This window comes from Narcine bancroftii, chromosome 3 (genome assembly GCF_036971445.1).
Source record: "Narcine bancroftii isolate sNarBan1 chromosome 3, sNarBan1.hap1, whole genome shotgun sequence".
NCBI lineage: Eukaryota > Metazoa > Chordata > Chondrichthyes > Torpediniformes > Narcinidae > Narcine > Narcine bancroftii.
Window position 1 is genome coordinate 1903047 of NC_091471.1, and position 21640 is coordinate 1924686.

Here is a 21640-nt window from a genome sequence, read left to right on the forward strand (position 1 = left end):
TTAATTTGGTAATCCAAGGTATGACACATACAGATGCTTATATTGATGACTTAGTCAAAAAGTGACACATGGGAAGAACATCTAAAGGAATTGGACAAAGTTTTTGCAAGATTATCCAAAGCAAACGTAACTGTTAATTTAGCAAAAAGTGAATTTGGATATGCCACTGTAACATATTTAGGTCACATAGTTTGTCATGTCCAAGTTCCACCTATTCAAACTAAGGTGAATGCAGTTTCTGAATTTCTGATTCCTAATGGCAAGAAAGCAGTGAGAAGGTTTTTAGGAATGGGAGGGTATTATAGGAAATTTTGCTGAGGTTGCTCTTCCTTTAACCAATCTTTTGAAGAAAGGGGAGAAATTTGTGTGGATGAAAGTTTGTCAGAGAGTTTTAGAAAATTTAAAGGAGATGCCATGTCATTATCCTGTTTTAAAATGTCCTGATTTTGACACACCATTTTCTTTAGCAGTAGATGCCAGTGAAGGGGCAGCAGGTGCAGTTTTGTTACAAAAACATGATGAAATTGACCATCCAGTTGCCTGTTTTTCACAAAAATTCAATGTTCATCAAAGGAACTATTCCACTATTGAGAAGGAACTGTTGTCTGTAATTGTTGCTCAGCAGAATTTTGACGTATATCTCGGGGCCTCTCATTGTGATATTTACTGACCACAACCCTATGGTGTTTTTTATTAAAATGAAGAATAAAAACAAAAGATTGTTAAACTGGAGTTTAATATTGAAAGGATAGAATCAGTAAATTAATCATATCAGAGGTACAAATAATGTTATGGCAGATTGTTAAGATGTTAAAATTGATAATTTATAGAAATATATACTCACAACATTGGGTTACATTGTTATAACATGTTAAATTATATATTGCGTATTGTTACCTCTTTTGTGATTTTAAAGTCAGTTTAGTTATAACTGAATTTTAATTCAAGAGTTAAAATTCCTTTGTAGGGGAACATGTGACAGATGATGTTGTGCTTTATATTTTATACAGAGGATATGCTGTGGAGTAATGGATTAGTGTTTTGAAAAGCAACAGATGAATGAACTCAGAAGGTTAGTTCCTGACCACAGACTGTCTGAGTGCAGTTGGCTGTTCCAAGAGGGTCATGTTATTTTCTCTGAGACAGAGAGCGAGAGAGAGAGTGAGATAGCGAGAGAGAGAGTGAGATAGCGAGAGAGAGAGAGAGATAGCGAGAGAGAGAGAGAGTGAGAGAGAGAGAGAGAGAGAGAGAGAGAGAGAGAATTCAGTTCCACAGTTCTACAGTTCAACAGTAGCAGCTGGGACTGGAACAGGACAAGCTGGCAAGCTTGTGGAAAAAAAACATTTTGAAGACGGGTTGTTAGTTCTTATTTCAGCCTGGTCAAAGCCCTTGTGGTCCATACAAGAGGAGAGGACTGGCTGCATAATGTTTCACTTGAAATAAGCGAAACAAAAAGGAACTCTGTGGTGACTTGAAAGAAAGAGATTATTATCTGGAAAACCCTGATGGGGTAAGTTTCTTTGGCAAGACACTGAAGTGGCTGATCTAAAGGAATCAGTTTGTGTCCAATGAGCAACAAATCTCTCTCTGAAAACCGACAAGAACCTTCCTGAGCGGTAACCATTTACCTTTCAAGCACCAAAGCCTGGTGAGATTCATAAATGTTAATTTCTGTGCACAGTCTAAGAATTCATTGATACCGGTGGGAACTTGGAGGAGTGAGAAGTGAGATTGGACTGTGAATCAATTAACTTGTTTTGAACTTACATTGTTACGAGTCTAGAGGACCCCAAAACCCAGCAGCAATAGATATTCACCACGACAAAGGGAACTTAAACAAAAGTTGTTTTTAATGATCTTTGAACATGAAAATAGAATTAAACTTTAACTTATCTGTATTAACTCATTTAACCTACTTAACTCCCTTCTGACTCTAAGCGCACATATGTGTAATGTGTGTGTGTAGTTCAGCAAAGTGCTTTAGTTCACAGTCCAATCTCACTGGTTGCAGGTCATTCTTGTATTGGGCACAGAAGTTAACATTAATCAAGTTCACCAGACTTCGGTGCTTAACAGGTAAATGGTTACCACTCAGAAAGAATCTTGTTGGGGTTTTCAGAGAGAGAGCTTTTCTTGTTCCAGTACATCCACCAAAGAGTTCCTTTCTGTTTTTTCTATTCCGAGGGAAACACCAGACAGTCAGTCCTCTCCTTTGACCAGGCCGTCTTCCAAAGCTTGCCAGCTTGTCCCTCTTGAACTCTCTCACTCCCTCCTCTTTGAGAGCAGAGCCTGATTTTTCCAGCTCTCTGCCTGCAAAGATCTCATGACCGTCCAGCCAGTAAATGCTCTTTTCCAGACAAAGCTGCTACTGCCTGTTACATTTGTTGCCCTTTTGCAATGACAGTCCATCATGGGTCTGAGCTCTCTTGCAAAAGCTCCTGCAAACATTCTGTGTTTTAAAGTGTTTGTGAGTGGTGAAGAAGGCATTTGGAATGTTGGCCTTCATCAATCGGAGTACTGAATTCAAGAATTGGGAGGTTATGATGAAATTGTACAAAGCATTGATGAGGCCAAGTTTGAAATACTGTGTGCAGTTTTGGTCACCAAATTATAGGAAAGATATAAACAAAATAGAGGGAGTGCAGAGAAGGTTCACGAGAATGTTGACAGGATGTCAGAGTTTGAGTTACAGGGAAAGGTTGTGCAGACTGGGGATTTTTTCTCTGGAGCGTAGAAGATTGAGGGGGGATTTGATGGAGGTGTTCAAGATTTTAAAGGGGACAGAGAGAGTCAACATGGATAGATAAGATACAAGCGAGGATACAAATAACCTCCCAAGGATGTTGGGAAACATAGAGACTAATGCAAGGGAGGAACTGAAAGAAATCAGTATTTCTAAGGACATGGTCTTGGGGAAATTGATGGGATTGAAGGCAGATAAATCCCAAGGGCCTGATAATCTACGTCCTAGGGTACTTAAAGAAGTGGCCATTCAGATAGCAGATGCTTTAAAAATTATTTTCCAGAACTCGATAGACTCAGGATCAGTACCCATGGATTGGAGGGTAGCTAATGTCACCCCACTATTTAAAAAGGGGGGTAGAGAAAAAGCGGGGAATTATTGGCCTGTGAGCCTTACATCAGTAGTGGGCAAAATGATGGAATCCATTATTAAGGATGTAATAGCGGAGCATATGACTAGCAGAGAAGGGATCGGACGGAGTCAACATGGATTTACAAAAGGTAAATCGTGCTTGACAAATCTATTGGAATTCTTTGAGATGGTGACAGGTAAAATAGATGGGGGAGAGCCAGTGGATGTGGTGTACCTGGACTTCCAAAAGGCCTTCGATAAGGTCCCGCATAAACGACTGGCTTCCAAAATCAAGGCTCATGGGATTGGGGGCAAAGTATTGATGTGGATTGAGAACTGGCTGGCAGGTAGAAGACAGAGAGTTGGGATAAATGGCTCGTTTTCTGAGTGGCAGGCGGTGACCAGTGGGGTGCCACAGGGATCTGTACTGGGACCTCAGCTGTTCACAATTTACATTAATGATCTGGATGAGGGGATTGGATGTAATATCTCCAAATTTGCAGATGACACTAAGCTAGGAGGGGTTGTGTGCACAGAAGAGAGGGTCAGGAAGCTCCAGTGTGATTTGGATCAATTGAGGGACTGGGCAGATACATGGCAAATGCATTACAATGTGGATAAATGTGAGGTTATCCATTTTGGTAATACAAACCGGAGGGCAGATTACTATTTGAATGGCAATCGATTAAGAGATGGGGAAGTGCAGAGAGACCTAGGGGTACTTGTACACCAGTCTCTGAAGGCGAGCATGCAGGTACAGCAGACGGTTAAAAAGGCAAATGGTATGTAGGTCTTCATATCAAGAGGGTTTGAGTATAGGAACAAGGATACCTTACTGCAGCTGTACAGGGCCTTGGTGAGACCCCACCTGGAGTATTGTGTGCAGTTTTGGTCACCTTATCTAAGGAAGGATGTTCTTGCAATGGAGGGAGTGCAGAGGCGATTCACCAGGCTGAGACCTGGAATGGCAGGAATGACTTAGGAGGAAAGATTGCGGAAATTGGGATTGTACTCGCTGGAGTTTAGAAGATTGAGAGGGGATCTCATAGAGACATATAAAATTCTGGCAGGACTGGACAGAATGGATGCAGATGGGATGTTTCCAAGGATGGGAAAATCCAGAACCCGGGGCCATGGTTTGAGGATAATAGGCAAATCATTTAGGTCCGAGATGAGGAGGAATTTCTTTACCCAGGGGGTGGTGAATCTGTGGAATTCATTGCCACAGAGGGCAGTAGAGGCAGGTTCATTAAATCTATTTAAGAGGGAATTAGATCTATTTCTTCAGTATAAGGGTATTAAAGGTTGCAGAGAGAAGGCGGGGACGGGGTACTGAACTTTAAGATCAGCCATGATCTCGTTGAATGGCGGAGCAGGCTCGAAGGGTCGAATGACCTACTCCTGCACCTATCTTCTATGTTTCTATGTTTCTTCAAGCAAAGGTTGGTTCGGATGTGGAATAAGCTTCCAGCGGAGGTGGTTGAAGCGGGAACGTTATTTACATTTAAGGAAAGATTGGATAATTACATGGAGGGGAGAGGATTGGAGGGGTATGGACCAGGTGCTGGTCAGTGGGACTAGGAGGGTGGGGATTTGTTCTGGCATGGACTAGTAGGGCCAAACTGGCCTGTTCTGTGCTGTATATGGTTATATTTGAGTGACCTGCTCTAACAAACCTTTCCCAATTTACTCCCAAACACCTCGATATACTCTGTCACAATATTCGCATTACATACAGGTGCGCTTAGAATTAGAAGGGGGTTACTTTAGGTTAAGTTAATAGTAATAAGTTAAACTTTGATTATGTTTTCACTTTTAAAGATAATTAAAAGTAACTTTTCTTTAAGTAACCATTTGCTTGGTGAATTTCTATGGCTGCTGAGTTTTGGGGTCCTCTGGGCTCATAATAATATATCCATCCAATTTTTTCTAAAATATTGCAATAGTACCTGTCTCATCCACCTCCACAGGCAACCCATTCCATACACCCATCATCTTCTGTGTAAAAAAGCTACCCCTCAGATTCCTGTTAAATCTCTCCCCCCTCACCTTAAACAAATGTCTCTGGTTACCAATTCACCTAATCTGGGCAAAAGATCTTCTGCATTCTCCTGATCTATTCCTCCCATGATTTTTTACACAACTCTGAGATTATCCCTTACCCTCCTGTGCTACAGGGAATAAAACCACAGCCTACACAACCTATCCCTACAGCTCTGAAACAGTTGAGAGATGACTGTTGTATCTCCTCTATACCTATGAATGAACAACTAACCACCATTCCAACTTCATGCTCACTGACAACACCAGAGTCATGGGCTGGGTATCAAATAATGATGAATCAGAATACAGGAAAGAGATTGAAAGTCTAGTGGCATGGAAACACCTTTCTTTCAAAGATAAGGGAGATATCATTGACTTTAGGAGATGGGGCAGAGTCCACACCCCTGTTGACATTAATGGTGCTGAAGTCAAATGGTAGGCAGCTTCAAGTTCTAAGTACCGTTGTAGCGAAGTATTCTATACTGAGCTACTATTAACGTCAGTGTACACATCGTGGAATCGCTGTAAATGTTATCAAGTTGATATATACACGGGGAAGTCAATGTACAAGCTGTGGAGTCTAGTGCAAGACTGACATCTCCAGGCTTGCATGCTGGGCTTATATACATCACAGCTTCTGTCACATGGACAGGAAGTGACATCATCAGTGACTTAATCAGCCCTTAATAAAAACCTGAGTTGGATGCAGGTCAATTTCCCACAGCACGACCACCATTTTGGGAGCTGGTTCACTCGCTGCTAAGTGGGTCGGCATATGACCACCGCCCAAGAACTGGCAATCTCGCTGCAGACCCCCAAAGTCTATATAGTTTTTCTGTTTAGGCAGCTTTCCTCTCTGCCTGAACCTCGACTGGTCCATGGAGATCTAGATGGGCAAGTTTGAAATGGTTAATTGCAAAAGATTTCTCTTTACCTCCGATGTCCAAAATGTATGTCAAACCATTATGTCTTCGAACCTTGAAGGGACCCTCATATGGATGCTGGAATGGTGCTTGGTGTGCTCCTTTCTGTACAAAAATGTATTTGCAGTCCTGCAAGTTCTGGGGTATATGGGACCTGGCCTGACAATGTTGAGATGTCATTATGGGCGCAAAAAACCAGGCTTCTTGTGGACCTTGCTTAGGACTGCTGCGGGTGTCTCCTCCGATCCTCGTGAGTCTGATACAAATTCTCCTGGATCCATCATGGGTGTGCTGTAGACCAGCAGTGCCGATGAGGCCACTATATCGTTCTTAGGTGCTGTTCATACGACCAAGAGTACCCATGGCAATTCGTCAATGTAGTTAGGTCCCTGCAGATGTGCCATAAGGGCCGATTTCAAATGCCCATGGAACCTTTCTATTAGTTTGTTGGATTATGGGTGGTATGCAGTTGTGTGGTGGAACTTAGTTCTAAGCAGGGTAGCCATTGCTGATCACAGGGTTGGCATGAATTGGGCATCCCTGTCAGATGTGATGTGTGCTGACAGACCGAAACATCCTATCCAGGAGGAACTGAGGGCTCTGGCGCAGGTATCAGTAGTCATGTCTGCTAGTGGAACAACTCTGGCCACCGCATGGCCCGATCCACTGTAGTGAGTTGAAAATGGGAACCATGTGACACCAGCAAGGGGCCTACAATGTCTGTGTGTATGTGGTCAAACTTCCAATATGTTGGTTCGAAAGATTATAGTGGGGATTCCTTGTGTTGCTTGATTTTAGATGTCTGGCAACAAGTGCATGACTTCATCCAATTGCTGACCTGTTTTTGAAGGCCATGCCATACAAATCTTTTGGCTACCAGCCGGACAGTCGTTCTGATCGATGGACGTGTCAACCCATGTACTGTGTCAAATACCCACTGCCTTCAGGCCAACGGAACAATTGGGCGAGAACGACCTATAGATATGTCACACAGAAGTTTGAGCTCCTCTGGACCTACCAAATTTTTTACAGCTGCAAGTTCGAGTCTGCTGTTCCGAAATGCGGAATTTCTTCGTCTGCCTGTTGACAAGCCAACCATGGACCTGATACCTTAATGAAGGAAATGTAAGTGGCTTGTGGTCCATAAAAACCATGAAATGCCTGCCTCCTAGAAAGTACCTGATAGCGAGGTAAAGGGCCAACAATTCTCGATCAGAAGCGTTGTACTCGATTCTGGTGGTCTTAGATGCTCGTTAAAGAAAGTCAATGATTTCCAATGCCCATCGATGTACTGTTCAAGCCCCCCTCCTACTGCCATACAGGACACATCCACTGTCAGGGCTGTCAGGACATCCGTTCTTGCGTGGACCAGCAATGCAGCTTTATTCAGTGCTTCCTTGGTGTTCTCGAATGCTACTGACGATTCTTTGTCATAAGTGACATCCCTTGCCTTGCCTGACACCAAAGCGAAGAGGGGGAACATGATGTGATCTTTTGATGGTAGAAACTAGCGATAAAAGTTCACCATTCCAATGAACTCCTGGAGGGCTTTAACTGTGCTGGGCTTAGTGAATGCCCAGATCTCCTTGGCCTTTGCAGGTAGTGGCTTTTCTCCGTGTTTGTCAATTCTGTGGCCCAGAAGATCAATGGCCGCTAACACGAATTGACACTTGAGGGTTGATGGTCAGCCCAAACTCATTCAAACGAGTGAAAAAATTGCACAGGTGGGATAGATGTTCCTGACGATTGCAGCTAGTGATAAATATGTTGTAGGAATATGAAGGTAAAGTCAAGATTGTGTCTCATTCTGTCCATTAAATGCTGAAAAGTCTGCGTGGCATTCTTGAGCCCAAAAGGCATCCCTCTGAATTCAAAAAGGCCAAAGGGTGTAATAATAGTCACTTTTGGAATGTCATCTGGGTGGACCAGGATCTGATGATACCCCCAAACCTTGGAAAAGATGCAGGTTGGATGTAAAGTCCTGTAAATGCGATACCGGGTAGTAATCTGAAGCGGTAACCTCGTTCAACCTGTGGTAATCACTGCAGGGTCTCCATTTGCCGGAGGCCTTGGGTATCATATGGAGCCAGGAAGCCCAGGAACTATCGGATCATTGTACAATACCCATGTCCTCCATCATTTCAGACTCCTCTTTGGACAGATGAGGTTTATCTGGAAGGAACCTGGGAGCTTGGGCATGCAGTGGTGGACCTTCGGTCAGTATATGCTGCTGCACCCCATGTTTCAGGATCGCTGAAGTGAATTGTGGCAAAAGAGTAACGGAGTCTAAATGCGGGGCTGGCAGCTTGGCCTCACCTAGGGTGAAGGTCTGGAAAGTGTTGGTATGAATGACCCTCTGAGAAAATCAGCTCCCAGTACTGGTTGTGCGACCCTGGCCAATGTGAACATCCACGTGAACTTAGTATCGCCGAACTGAAGCAGGATCCTACGTGTGCCAAATATCTGGATAGCACTGCAGTTTGCGGCTTTTAATGATGCCCCGAAACACGCTGATTTCAACATCTGTATCCACCAAGAAATACTGGCTGAAATGTCTATTCCAAACATATAAAAAGCTTTCTCGATGGCCAGCAGCCGCAGCCATTAGCGACATCCGGCCTCGGCATTTTCCCTGAAACACACAGGGAGGCTGGGTGTGGTGAGCTTCTGCGCCCCATCGTTGATGGTAGAAACACCAATGAGTGCTATCTTCGTCCCATTGTCTCCTGGTGACTGGCAGTCAGATAACGGATTTGATCGACCCTGCTGCCAGTCTAATGTTGGAGTTGAACGGTCCTACTTCTGTGAACAGGATGAGGTGACCTGTCCTATGGATAGCAGGCTTTCTTGCTTCACCCACCATAGAGTGTCAGCACAGGCAGTGACTCTGCTGGCAACTGCTCCAAGAAAGCTTGCTCAAACATGAGGCAGGGCCTATTGTAATACATAACACATATAACATATAACAATTACAGCACGGAAACAGGCCATTAGGCCCTTCTAGTCCCCACCGAACCAAACACTCCTCTCTAGTCCCACCTACCTGCACAATGAACATAACCCTCCACCTTCTTCTCATCCATATACCTGTCCAGCTTTTTCTTAAATAATAAAATTGACTCTGCCGCCACTATTTCTCCCGGAAGCTCATTCCACACCGCTACCACTCTCTGAGTAAAGAAGTTCCCCCTCATGTTACCTCTAAACCTCTGCCCCTTAACTCTTAACTCATGTCCTCTTGTTTCAATCTCTCCTACTCTGAACAGAAATAGTCTATCCACATCCACTCTGTCTATCCCTTTCATAATCTTAAATACCTCTATCAAATCCCCTCTCAACCTTCTACGCTCCAAAGAATAAAGACCCAATCTGTCCAATCTCTCCCTGTACTCTAGATGCTTAAACCCAGGTAACATTCTGGTAAACCTTCTCTGCACTCTCTCCACTCTGTTTATATCCTTCCTATAATTAGGCGACCAGAACTGCACACAGAACTCCAAATTAGGCCGCACCAACGTCTTATACAATCTCAACATCACCTCCCAACTCCTATATTCCATGCAATGATTGATAAAGGCCAGCATACTAAAAGCCTTCTTCACCACCCTATTCACGTGAGTTTCTACCTTCAGGGAACGATGTACCGTCACTCCTAAATCTTTCTGCTCTTCTGTATTCCTCAATGCTCTCCCATTTACCACATATGTCCTATTCTGATTCTTCTTACCAAAATGAAGCACCTCACACTTATCAGCATTAAATTCCATCTGCCATTTTTCAGCCCACTTTTCTAAGCAGCCCAAATCCCTCTGCAATCCTTGAAAACCTTCTTCATTATCCACTATTCCACCTATCTTAGTATCGTCTGCATATTTACTAATCCAATTCACCACCCCATCATCTAGATCATTAATTTATATAACGATCAACAATGGGCCCAATACAGATCCCTGAGGCACACCACTGGTCACCAGCCTCCAACCTGACAGACAATTTTCCACTTCCACTCTCTGGCCTCTCCCTTTCAGCCAATGTTCAATCCATTTGACTATCTCAAAATTTATACCTAAAGACTACACCTTTCTAACTAACCTTCCATGTGGTACCTTATCGAAGCCCTTACTGGTCCATATAGACAACATCCACCGCGCTACCCTCATCCACATTCCTAATCACCTCTTCAAAAAATTCAATCAGATTGGTCAAACAGGACCTTCCGCCCACAAATCCGTGTTGAGTGCTCCTGATCAGACCCTGTCTATCCAGATATTTATAAGTACTATCTCTAAGAACTTTCTCCATTAATTTACCTACCACAGACGTCAAACTTGCAGGCCGATAATTGCCAGGCTTCCTCCTTGAACCCTTTTTAAATAACGGAACCACATGCGCAATACGCCAATCCTCCGGCACTATCCCCATCTCTAATGACATTTGGAAAATTACCGTCAGAGCCTCTGCTATTTTCTCCTTTACTTCTCTCAATGTCCTGGGGAAGATCCCGTCTGGTCCCGGAGACTTATCCATCTTTATATTCCTCAAAAGCCCTAACACTACATCTTTCGTAATCACTATATTCTCCATATTTACCCAATTTGCTTTTTTTAATCTCACATATCCCAATATCCTTCTCCTTGGTGAATACCAAAGAAAAGAAACTGTTCAATATCTCCCCCATTTCTCTAGGCTCCACACACAGTTTTCCGCTCTGATTCTCTAAGGGACCAATTTTGTCTCTCGCTTTCCTTTTACCATTAACATATTTGTAGAACCCTTTTGGATTAATTGTCACCCTGCTTGCTATAGTCTCCTCGTACCTTCTTTTAGCTTTCCTAATTCCTCTCTTAAGATTCCTCTTACATTCAATGTATTTTTCAAACATCTCCTTAATTCCATGCTTCTTATACCTAATGTACGCCTCCCTTTTTCTTCGAACCAAGTTTCCAATATTCCTGAAAACCACGGCTCTCTCCAACCTTTTGCCCCTCCTTTTAACCTAACAGGAACATAAAGCTTTTGCACTCTCAAAATCTGATCTTTAAAAGACTTCCATCTCTCTACTACATCCTGCCTATAAAACAAATTGTCCCAATGCACACCCTGTAAGTCCTTTCGCATCCTCAAATCTAGCTTTTCCCCAATCAAAAACCTCAACCCTTGGCCCTGACTTCTCTCTTTCCATAATGACATTGAAGCTGATAGCATTATGATCACTGGACCCGAAGTGCTCGCCAACACTAACCTCCGACACTTGACCCATCCCATTTGCCAACAGTAGATCTAACACTGCTCCTTCTCTGGTCGGCACCTCTACATATTGTTGTAAAAAATTATCTTGCACACATTTCACCAACTCTAACCCATCCAGCCCTTTCACAGAATGTGTTTCCCAATCTATATGTGGAAAATTAAAATCTCCCATAATTACAACCCTGTGCTTATCACAAATATCCACTATCTCCCTACAGATTTGCTCCTCTAGGTCTCGGTCCCCTCCGGGTGGTCTATAATACACCCCTACAAGTGTAACCTCTCCATTCCCACTCCTCAGTTCCACCCGGCCACTACTCCATCACGTGACTCCTCCACATCTCTCTCTCTTAAAACCAACATGAACCTTCCTGAGTGGTAACCCTTTACCTTTCAAGCACCATAGCCTGGTGAACTTTATTTACTGTTCAATTCTGTGCACAGTCTAAGAATTGCCTGCAACCAGTGAACTTGGAAGAAGGAGAAGTGAGATTGAACTGTGAACCAAAGAACTTTTAAATTTACACACACATTACATACACATGTGCTTAGAGTTAGAAGGGGGTTAATTTGGGTTAGTTAAGTATAGAGATAAGTTAAAGTTGATTCTGTTTTCATGTTTAAAGTGGATTAAAAATAACTTTTGCTTTAAAAACCACTTGCCTTGGTGAATGTCTATTGCTGCTGGGTTTTGGGGTTCTTTGGGCTTGTAACATCTATGCCCTTCCGCTAGTGCTAGCATTTCATTCATGAGTATGGAAGGGGTCCTGTCCCCCAAGCCATCCAAGTGAAGTCAATGGGCTGCTTGCTCACGTCATGAAAGGCCAAAGGTATGGATGAGGAGGCTCTCGAATGCCATGTGCTATATTCGTGTATAATGCGTTTCATGTATAATGCAACCCCCCATTTTTGAGGGGAAAAAGGTGGAATAATTTTACCCCCACGTAGAATACGACCCCTCCCCTCGCCTGCCTGATTCGCACCAGTGTCTCTCCCCCCTTGCCCACCCAAGTCGTGCTAGCGTCTCTCCCCCTCGTCTGCCCGATTCATGCTGGCATCTCTCTCCCCTCTCGCCCGCCCGAGTCGTGCTGCCGTCTCCCCCCCCCGCCCCTGCTAGTCACCAGCCGTCGATGTAGGTGGGTGTTGATGATCTCAATTATCATTAAAACTGGCAGAATTTTTAAAAAATCATAACCGCGTGTATAATGCAACCCCCCAAGTTGGGCTCAAATTTTGGTCCAACCTTTCGCATTATACTCCCTTATTTACAGTACTTGCCCTCCTCTAGGGGCTGCTTCAGAAACCGGAAACTCGGCAGGCCGTCTCTCGATCCAGGACACTTACTACAGAGTAGTACCGCGTGGAATCAGATGTTACCTGCCCCAACTGGAATTGGGCTTCTGCTTGGTCAAACATACATGGCTGTGAAGTCCAAAACATTGGCAGTTTCACAAGGATGCCATGCATCGAAGGAAAATTTTCCATGTTGGGGTCCAAATATTGTTTGGACCATCAAGGTCACCAAAGTAGCGAAGTATTCTATACTGAGCTACTATTGACGTTGGTGTACATGTTGTAGAATCGCTGGACACGTTGTCAAGTTGATGTATACACTGGAAACCTGATGTACATGCTGTGGAGTCTAGTGCAAGACTGACACCTCTAGGCTTGCATGCTGGGCTTATATACATCACTGCTTCTGTCACATGGACAGGAAGTGATGTTATCAGTGACATCATCAGCCCAGATAAAAACCCATGTCGGACACAGGTCAATTTCCCCTCTTTTTCCACAGCACGTCCACTTGGTTCGCTTGCTGGTAAGTGGGTCGTCGCCACACTGTAATAAATATCTCCACTGACCTGACTCAGGACAAGCACAGTGACCCAATAATCAAGAAAGTGCACTTCAACTTTCTTAGAAGACCAAGGAAGTTCCATTGTTCCAATAACCTCTACAGGTACACCACCACAAGCCGACTTGCTGGATGCATTCCATAGTGTGGAATGGAAGCTACTCTGCTCAAAACTGGAAAAAACTCTATAAGGTGAATGCAGCTCAAAAGTGACGAAAACTTCCCTCTCCTTCATTGACTTATATCTCCAGCTGTGTGGGAAAGACACCCAACCTACTGGAATACCTGTAACATCCTGGACACACCCTCATCTCTCTCCTCCCTTAAAGGAAAAGGCTTAAGAGCTTGAAGATGAGCACCAACAGGCTAAATAAAACAGGCTCGCGAATGAACACCATAACAGTGCATTGGTGCTGCTCTTGCTTGGTGCTAACTCATCTTTGTTTTCATTGTAATTCCATACTGTGTAAATGTAATGCCTGCGATAACCTGTTAATCCATTCACTGAAGAGCCTTTCCCACTGTTTTTCAATATTTTGTGACAAATAAACTTCAATTTAAAACTTGAGGATAGATTGGTAGTTTAAAGTGGCTTTAATACACTTGGGAGACTGGGATACTATCGCCATAAAAATAACATGGCTTGGAGAAGGCAATTAAACAGTAAAGTTTGCAGACGCTGACAGCTCAAAGTTCTAGGGTACAGATACTACAAGGTATGATAGAAATTGAAGCTAGAGAGATAGAAGGGGTGTCCTTTTAAGAAGACCACAAGACACAGAGACAGAAATAGGCCATTCAGCCCATCAGGTCTGCCTGCCATTTAATCACGAGCTGATCCATTTTCCAACTCAGTCCCATTGCCCGGCCTTCTCCCCATAACTTTTGATACCCTGGCTAATCAAGAACCTAAATCTCTGTCATAAATATACCCAATGATCTGGCCTCCGCAACTGCTGGTGGCAACAAATCCCACAGATTTACCACCCCCTCTCGTATTATAACAAAAGTGACTAAAGAGGATCTAATGCACAAACATGCTGTAGAAGCTCTGCCGGACACACGGCAATTCTGAGAGCCCGTTCAGCCCACGATGTTGTATCGACCTATAAACTTACTCAATAAACCTTCTTTACCTCACATCCATAAGCCTCTATTTGATTTCTATCCATGTACCTGTCTAAGAATCTTTTAAATGTTCCTATTCCTTTTAAATGTTACCCATCACCACCATCCTGTCAATCCATTCCAGTCACCCACTATTCTCTGTGTAAAAAACGTACCCCTGACATCTCCCCTAAACTTTCCTCCCCTCAACTTATACAGATCTCCTCTGGTGTTTGCTTTTCTTGTCCCGAAGAAAAAAAATGTTGGTTGTCCACTCTCTCTGTACCTTTCATAATCTTGTATATTTCTCTTGTACAAATAGATTATAGCAGATAATGCAAGTATGGTCTAGAATTGTCCCAAACTCAGGAGGTCACACCGCATCCGTAGGAAGAGTAACCAACATTCCAGTTGGCACAAGAGAGTCAATATTTCCCTCTGGTATTTGTCAATGTTGCAGGACAATGGAGAGGGAAGTGGAGAGAGGTGGGAGCTGAAAGGAGACAGAGGGATCCTAAACCAAAGCTACCTGTAAATTGGAGCCCGCATTCACCACTTCAGCTGGGAGTTCGTTTCACACTCCAATCGCTCTCTGTGTGAAGAAGTTCCCCTTCATGTTCTCCTAAACTTTTCCCTTTCCACTCTTAACCCATGTTCTCTGGTTTGTATCTCATCTACTCTCAGTGGAAAAAGCCGGCCTACATGTACTCTGTTTATCCCCCTCATAATTTTAAATAACTTTATCAAATACCCCTCATTATTCTACATTCCAGGTAATAAAGTTCTAATCTGTTTAGCCTGTCCCGGAAGCTCAGTCCTTGAAGTCCAGGCAACATCCTAGTAAATCTTCTCTGCACTATTTCTATTTTATTGATATCTTTCCTTTAGTTCAGTGACCAAAACTGCATTCAATGCTCCAAATCTGGCTTCACCAATGTCTTGTACAACTTTACCATAACATCCCAACTCCTGTATTCAATACTTCATGAGGTCAAGATGCCAAAGGCTCTCTTTACAACCCTATCGACCTGTGACACCACTTTCAGGGAATTCTGTATCTGCATTCCCAGATCCCTCTGTTCTCCCACACTCCTCAGTGCCTGACCATTTACCTTGGTTTGTCCTTCCAAAATCCAACATCTCACACTTGTCTGCATTAAATTCCATTGGCCATTTTTCATCCCATTTTTCCAGTTGGTCCAGATCTTTTTGCAAGCTTTGAAAACCTTCTTCACTGTCCACAATGTCTCCAATTTTCGTGTCATTTACAAACTTGTGGATCCAGTTGAGGAATTTGCAACACTGCTTGATGGTTGCAAATAGAACAGAGCCTGAGCCACTGGTTACTAGGGGAATGAGAGGTGCGACTATCGTAGCAGGGAGAGTGCTGAGTATTAGAACTAGGACAGTTACTGTGGCCATGGAGGCTGCACTTACTGGGACATGACCGATGCAGGAAACCATAGGCAATGAATCTGATTGGCTTCTCGTGTTAAACCACTAGAAATCCAATTTGACCATTGTGTTGATTTATTGTGTTGTGTGGATTTCTGTCTGCCTTTTAAATAAAAATGGTGATATTAAAATAACTGTAAAAACTAGCATTTGGCATTCTGGATGTATCCCCCCTTCATTACCTACCTCAGGCTTTCCACAGTCACATTCTTCACCTGAATCGACATAAGAATTTCCACATTTTTGTCCTCTAACCAACAAACTGGGATCAGGCAGATTATAAAGGCACATGCCAATGCCACGAGCCAGGCTTTGTTGCAAAGAACGTTTGCTGCAGCTGCTGAAGACTTGTGCTGGGCGAGGCCTGAAAGAATTAATCGAGCAATCAGATCCAATAGATTGTTAAATGTTTTGGTCTTCAGAAAACTAGTTTTAAAAAATGTAACCAAATATCAACTAAAACGGTGAGAAGCCAGAATTGTGGGAAGAAAGAAGGAGAGCAAGAATGATAGGGGATTCATTGGATAGGAGAATGGACAGGAGATTCTGGGGAAAGGATACAGATCCTTGGATATGGTCAGCAACATCTCTAATTGAGTCCATAGAATTCTTGAGGCGGAGGGCGAGCAGCAGGTGTCATATTGCATGTTGGTATAAATACAAAGGTAGGAAAAGTAATGGGGTCCTGAAGGATGAATGTAAGGAGTTAGGAAGAAAGTTAAAGAACAGGATCTCAAGGGTGGTAATCTCTGGTACTAGGACCTGGGCCATATCGTTTTTCGTATCTCTTCCATCCATGTACCTGTCCATATTTTTCTTCAACATCAAAATTGAGCCCACATTCAATTCAGCTGGCATCTTATTCCACACTCTCACCATTCTGTGTGAAGAGGTTCCCCAAACTATTCTCCTTTCCCCCTTAACCCGTATCCTCTGGTTTTTATCTTGCCTAACCTCAGTGGAAAAAGCCTAACTACATTTACTCCGTCTGTCCCCCTCATAATTTTAAATACCTCGATCAAATCTCCCTTCATTCTTCTGCGTTGAGGGAATAAAGTCCTAACCTGTTTATCCTTTCCCTGTAACTCAGTTCCTGAAGTCCGGGCAACATCCTAGTCAATCTTCTCTGCACTCTTTCCATTTTATTGATATCTTTCCTCTAGTTAGGTGACCAAAACTGCCCACAATACTCCAAGTCTGGCCTCACCAATGTCTTGAACAACTTTGCATAACATCCCAACTCCTGTACTCAAAACTTTGATTTTTGAAGCCCAATGTACCAACAGCTCTCTTTACGACCTTATTTACCTGCAACGCTCACTGCGTGAACTGGGATTCATTGGTAATGCGTTTTACTGATGACTGACTTTGCCTCCTGGCTCTGCCCCCATCTGCTCACATATGACCCTGGTTTCCCACCTAAACCCAGAACCCTTCCGAATACTACAGTGAGACCCTACCCTTAGTTATAAGCTAATAAAAGTGTTTGTTCTCTCTCCAGTCGTGAGAATTTTTATTCACGCTACAATTTTATTAGCTTATTCCCTAAACGATGGAAGCGCTGCTCATGCCTGGTATACTACTGACAGACCCTCTGTCCCCCAACGCAGCTGAGGAGTTCACAAACTGGCTAGACCTGCTTCCAGGCCTACCTGAACGCGACAAGAGACATCTTCCACACTGATGAACTCAGGAGGTCCGCACACGTTTCAAGGGTAGGAATGAAAGGGTATGCAGTCATCAGGGACTGCACTACATATGATGCTGCCATCGAGGCATTGAAGGATAGGTACCTGAAGTCGCAAAATGAGATCCCAATGAGGCACCAACTCGCTCTACGTCGCCAATGGCCAGGAGAGACCATCGATGACTACCTGTTGGATCTGTGGATGCTTGCCAAGAAGTGCAGGTATGAAGCAGCTACAGGCCACATTCATGACGAAGAATAGGTCTGGGAAACTCTAGTCGCGGAGGTTCGCACGATGTACATGAGGCAGCGACTGCTTGAGTCAGGAAAGAAGGACCTGGCTAGCCACGTTGAACTGGCCAAATCATTGGAAAAGGCCAAGCTCGAGAATGACGACCTCTCTTAAAAGCAACTAATTTCCCCCTCTCAGCTGAAGCCCAAATGGCTTTTAACTACCTCCGGAATCACAATGCAAAAGCTGCCATCCATGCGGTGGACGAGAATGTACCTTTCCAAGTGGAAAGCAATGCTTCGGACGTAGCACTGGCTGCTACCCTCAACCAGGCACTCAGGCTGGTTACATTTTTTTCTCAGACATTACAAGGCCACGAGATCCGGAACCCCTCTGTGAAAAAGGAGGCTCAAGCCATTGTAGAAGCCGTGAGGCACTGGAGACACTACCTGGCTGGTAGGAAATTTATGCTCCTCACTGACCAGCACTCGGTCGCATTTATGTAATGATCAGGGGGAAAAATCAAAAATGACGAGATTGCTCGGTGGAGGATCGAGCTCTCCACCTTCAATTATGACATCGCCTATCGGCCAGGAGCCCTTAATGACCCTCCAGATGCTTTATCCAGAGGAAGCTGTGCCTCTGCACACACCGGCCAACTCCAGTCTCTGCATAACGAGCTCTGGCATCCAGGGGTTACCCACATGGCTCATTTTGTCAAGGCACACAATCTGCCCTACTCCATGGAAGACATCAGGGAAATGACCAGATCTTGCCAAATGTGCGTGGAATGTAAGCCACATTTCTATTGTCCTGCAAAGGTGCACCTGATCAAATCATCCAGGGCTTTCAAAAAGCTCAGTGTCGATTTTAAGAGACCTCTCCCTTCCACAAATGGGAACAGTTTCTTCCTCTCTATTGTTGATGAGTACTCCCACTTCCCGTTCGCTATTCCATGTCCAGACATGTCCTCTTTGTCAGTCATCAAGGCCCTAGATTCCATTTTCGCCCTATTCAGGTATCCCACCTACATTCATAGGGACCGGGACTCACAACCCCCAGGGAAACGGACAGGTTGAAAAGGAGAACGCCATGGTCTGGAAGGCTGTCAAACAGGCCCTGAAGTCAAAAGGCCTTCTAGACTCACGCTGGCAGGAAGTCCTCCCTATGGCGCTCTATTCTATCCAGTCACTACTGTGAACCACAACCAACACTACTCCTCACGAGCTCCTATTCAATTTCGAGAGAAGGTTGGCATCGGGAACAACACTCCCAACCTGGCTCACCACTCCTGGTCCAGTCCTTCTCAGGAACCACGTGAGGAGAAGCAAGACCGACCCCCTGGTGGAAAGGGTGAAACTGCTCAACGTACGCCTATGTGGAGTACCCAGATGGCAGGGAAGACACCGTCTCCATCAGGGACTTGGCACCCTTCGGAACAGAGGGTCCATTGCCTTAAGTGCCCTGCCAGCCATGGAACTCATTCTCGCCACCCCCCAGTCAGGGCCTCAGGGCATCTGGTTCAGGAGGAAAGTGCATCCCCCTCCACCGTTAAGCCAGAGACCCAGCCCACCTCTCCTCCCTCACAAGGGGACCAGGAGACCCAAGGAGTCCAAGGCCCTCCGGTGCTAAGGCACTTTACCAAGATCTCCAGATGCCTGGACCACTTAAATCTGTAAATTTGTATATAACTGTATATTTGTTTTAACCATTTGTTTCTGAACCCATGTTCTCTGCCTTCATTCACAGACCCTAAATTCTACAGGAAGGGGTGAATGCAGCGAACTGGGATTCACTGGTAGGGATTGTGCTGACAGTTGGCCCCGCCTCCCAGCTCCCCCCTCATCTGCTTACATATAACCCTGGTTTCCCCCCTAAACCCAAAATCCTTCTGAAGACAACTGTGAAACCCTACCCTTAGTTATAAGCTAATAAAAGCGATTGTTCTCCCTCCAGTTGTGAGAGCTTTTATTCACGCTACACTCACCTATCCATATCCATATTTATCCCAAAACGAATCCATTATGATCACTGGAGCTAAAATCTCCTCCTGCACACAGTTCTGTCACCTGCAATGTCTCATTTCCTATTGCTCTCCTCTTCTCCCCAATTCCGTTTGTAGCCACAGACCCAGAGATGTGGCTGCTAAGTCTCAGCGACAGAGTCCCGGATGCCACCATTCAGCTGGATGGTTCACTTTATTTGGGGGTGCTCTATATGGTAACATCCATGGCAGTGGCTTACCTCAAAACAGAATGGTGTAAGGACTATGTACTGGTCTCCAGTCAGTGCTCAGTACTGGTGGAATTTGTGATCTAGCACTAACACTAAGGAGGAAATCTGAGAACTGTATGAGGCTTTCAGCAAACTGAAGACTGCACAGCCTGATGGACTGTTTATTATTGCTGGGGATTTCAACCAGGCAAATCTTAAGTCAGGGCTACCTATATTCCATCAGTATGTAGACTTTGCTATGAGAGGGGTGAGACCAGTGGTTCTCAATTTTTCTCTTTCCACTCACATCTCCCACCTTAAGTAATCCCTGACTAATCACATTATGGCATAGGAATTATTTAAAGTGGGATGTGAGTGGAAAGAAAAAGGTTGAGAATTATTGCATTAGATCTTGTGTATATGAATATTTCTGAGGTGTATCGCCCCCACCTCGGATACTCAGCCCACATCTTTGTAATGCTAACCCCAGCAGACAGACCGATTGTCAGATGCTCCAAACCAATTCTGAAGCAGGTTAAAACCTGGCCTGCAGAAGCCATCCATACACTTCAGTACTGCTTCAAGTGCACTGACTGGCAAATGTTCAAGGAGGCAGCAACTAATGGTGGCTGCATCAACCTGCAGAAGTGACCAGCTACATTCACAAGAGTACTGATGATGCCACTGTGCCCAAGACAATCATTACTCGCTCTAATCAGAAACCATGACTGTGGAGATGTGTCTGCTGCTAAGGAGCCAAGACTCTGCCTTCAGAGCGGGCAACAAGGTAGCCCTAGCTATTGTGAGAGTCAAGCTGTCTAACGCCCTCAGGGAGGCAAAGCGTCTGCACTTGTCCAGCAAATTCACAGTCACTTCCTGATCAGCAAGGACACGTGACGCATGTAGAAGGGCATCCAAGATATCACCAACCACAAGACTCCACCATCTGTCTGTGCTGGTGATGCCTCCCTCCCAGATGCATGAACAACTTCTACACGTGTTTTGAGGCAAAGAAGTCCATCTCTCCTCCAAATGATCAGGTGCTGTGTCTTACAGTGAGTGGTAGGCAAAGTCAACCCATAGAAAGCTGCTGATACGGAGAATATTCCTGGCAGAGTGTTCAGGGGATGTGCGGCTCAGCTGGTAGATGTTCTCACCAAAATCTTTAACAAATTCCTGAGCAGCGCCGTGGTTCCAATGTATTTCAAAGCTGCCATCATCTTCCCCAAGCCAAAGAAGTCATCAAAGCCTCAATGACTACTGCCCTATTGCACTCATGTACACCGTCATGAAGTGCTTTGAGAGTCTCGTCATGGGGCACATCAAGCTCCTGCTGCCACTCTCACTAGACCCCCTGCAGATATATCCAACCACTCTATGGACAATGCCTTTGACCCACCCTCCATCTGGCCCACACCCATCTGGAAAATGAGGACACATCTGTTTATGGACTTCAGTTCGGCATTTAATACCTCAGTACCTGATAAGGCATGCAGAGTTTTGCCGCCAGCCTTCCAGACTTCTGGGGGGATTCCATCCATACCTGCTGCTTTGCCACTTTTCAGTTGTTCGATTGCCTTATATGTCTCATCCAGGGTGGGAACCTCATCCAGCTCTAGCCTTAGGGGCTGTTGAGGGAGCTGGAGCAGGGCGGAATCTTGGACTGAGCGGTTGGTACTGAAAAGAGATTGGAAGTGTTCTGACCATCGGTTGAGGATGGAGATCTTGTCGCTGAGGAGGACTTTGCCGTCTGAGCTGCGCAGCGGGCTTTGGACTTGGG

General features: G+C 44.6%; 1 protein-coding gene across 1 annotated transcript in view; it reads right to left on the reverse strand.

Annotated features, from left to right (window-relative positions):
- LOC138756926 (disintegrin and metalloproteinase domain-containing protein 19-like) overlaps nt 1-21640 on the reverse strand; it is a 271202-nt gene that overhangs the window by 114526 nt on the left and 135036 nt on the right. The window contains exon 12 of the mRNA XM_069923354.1: nt 15914-16091. Within this exon, the coding sequence (XP_069779455.1) occupies nt 15914-16091 (178 nt within the window). The remainder of the gene's footprint in view (nt 1-15913; nt 16092-21640) is intronic.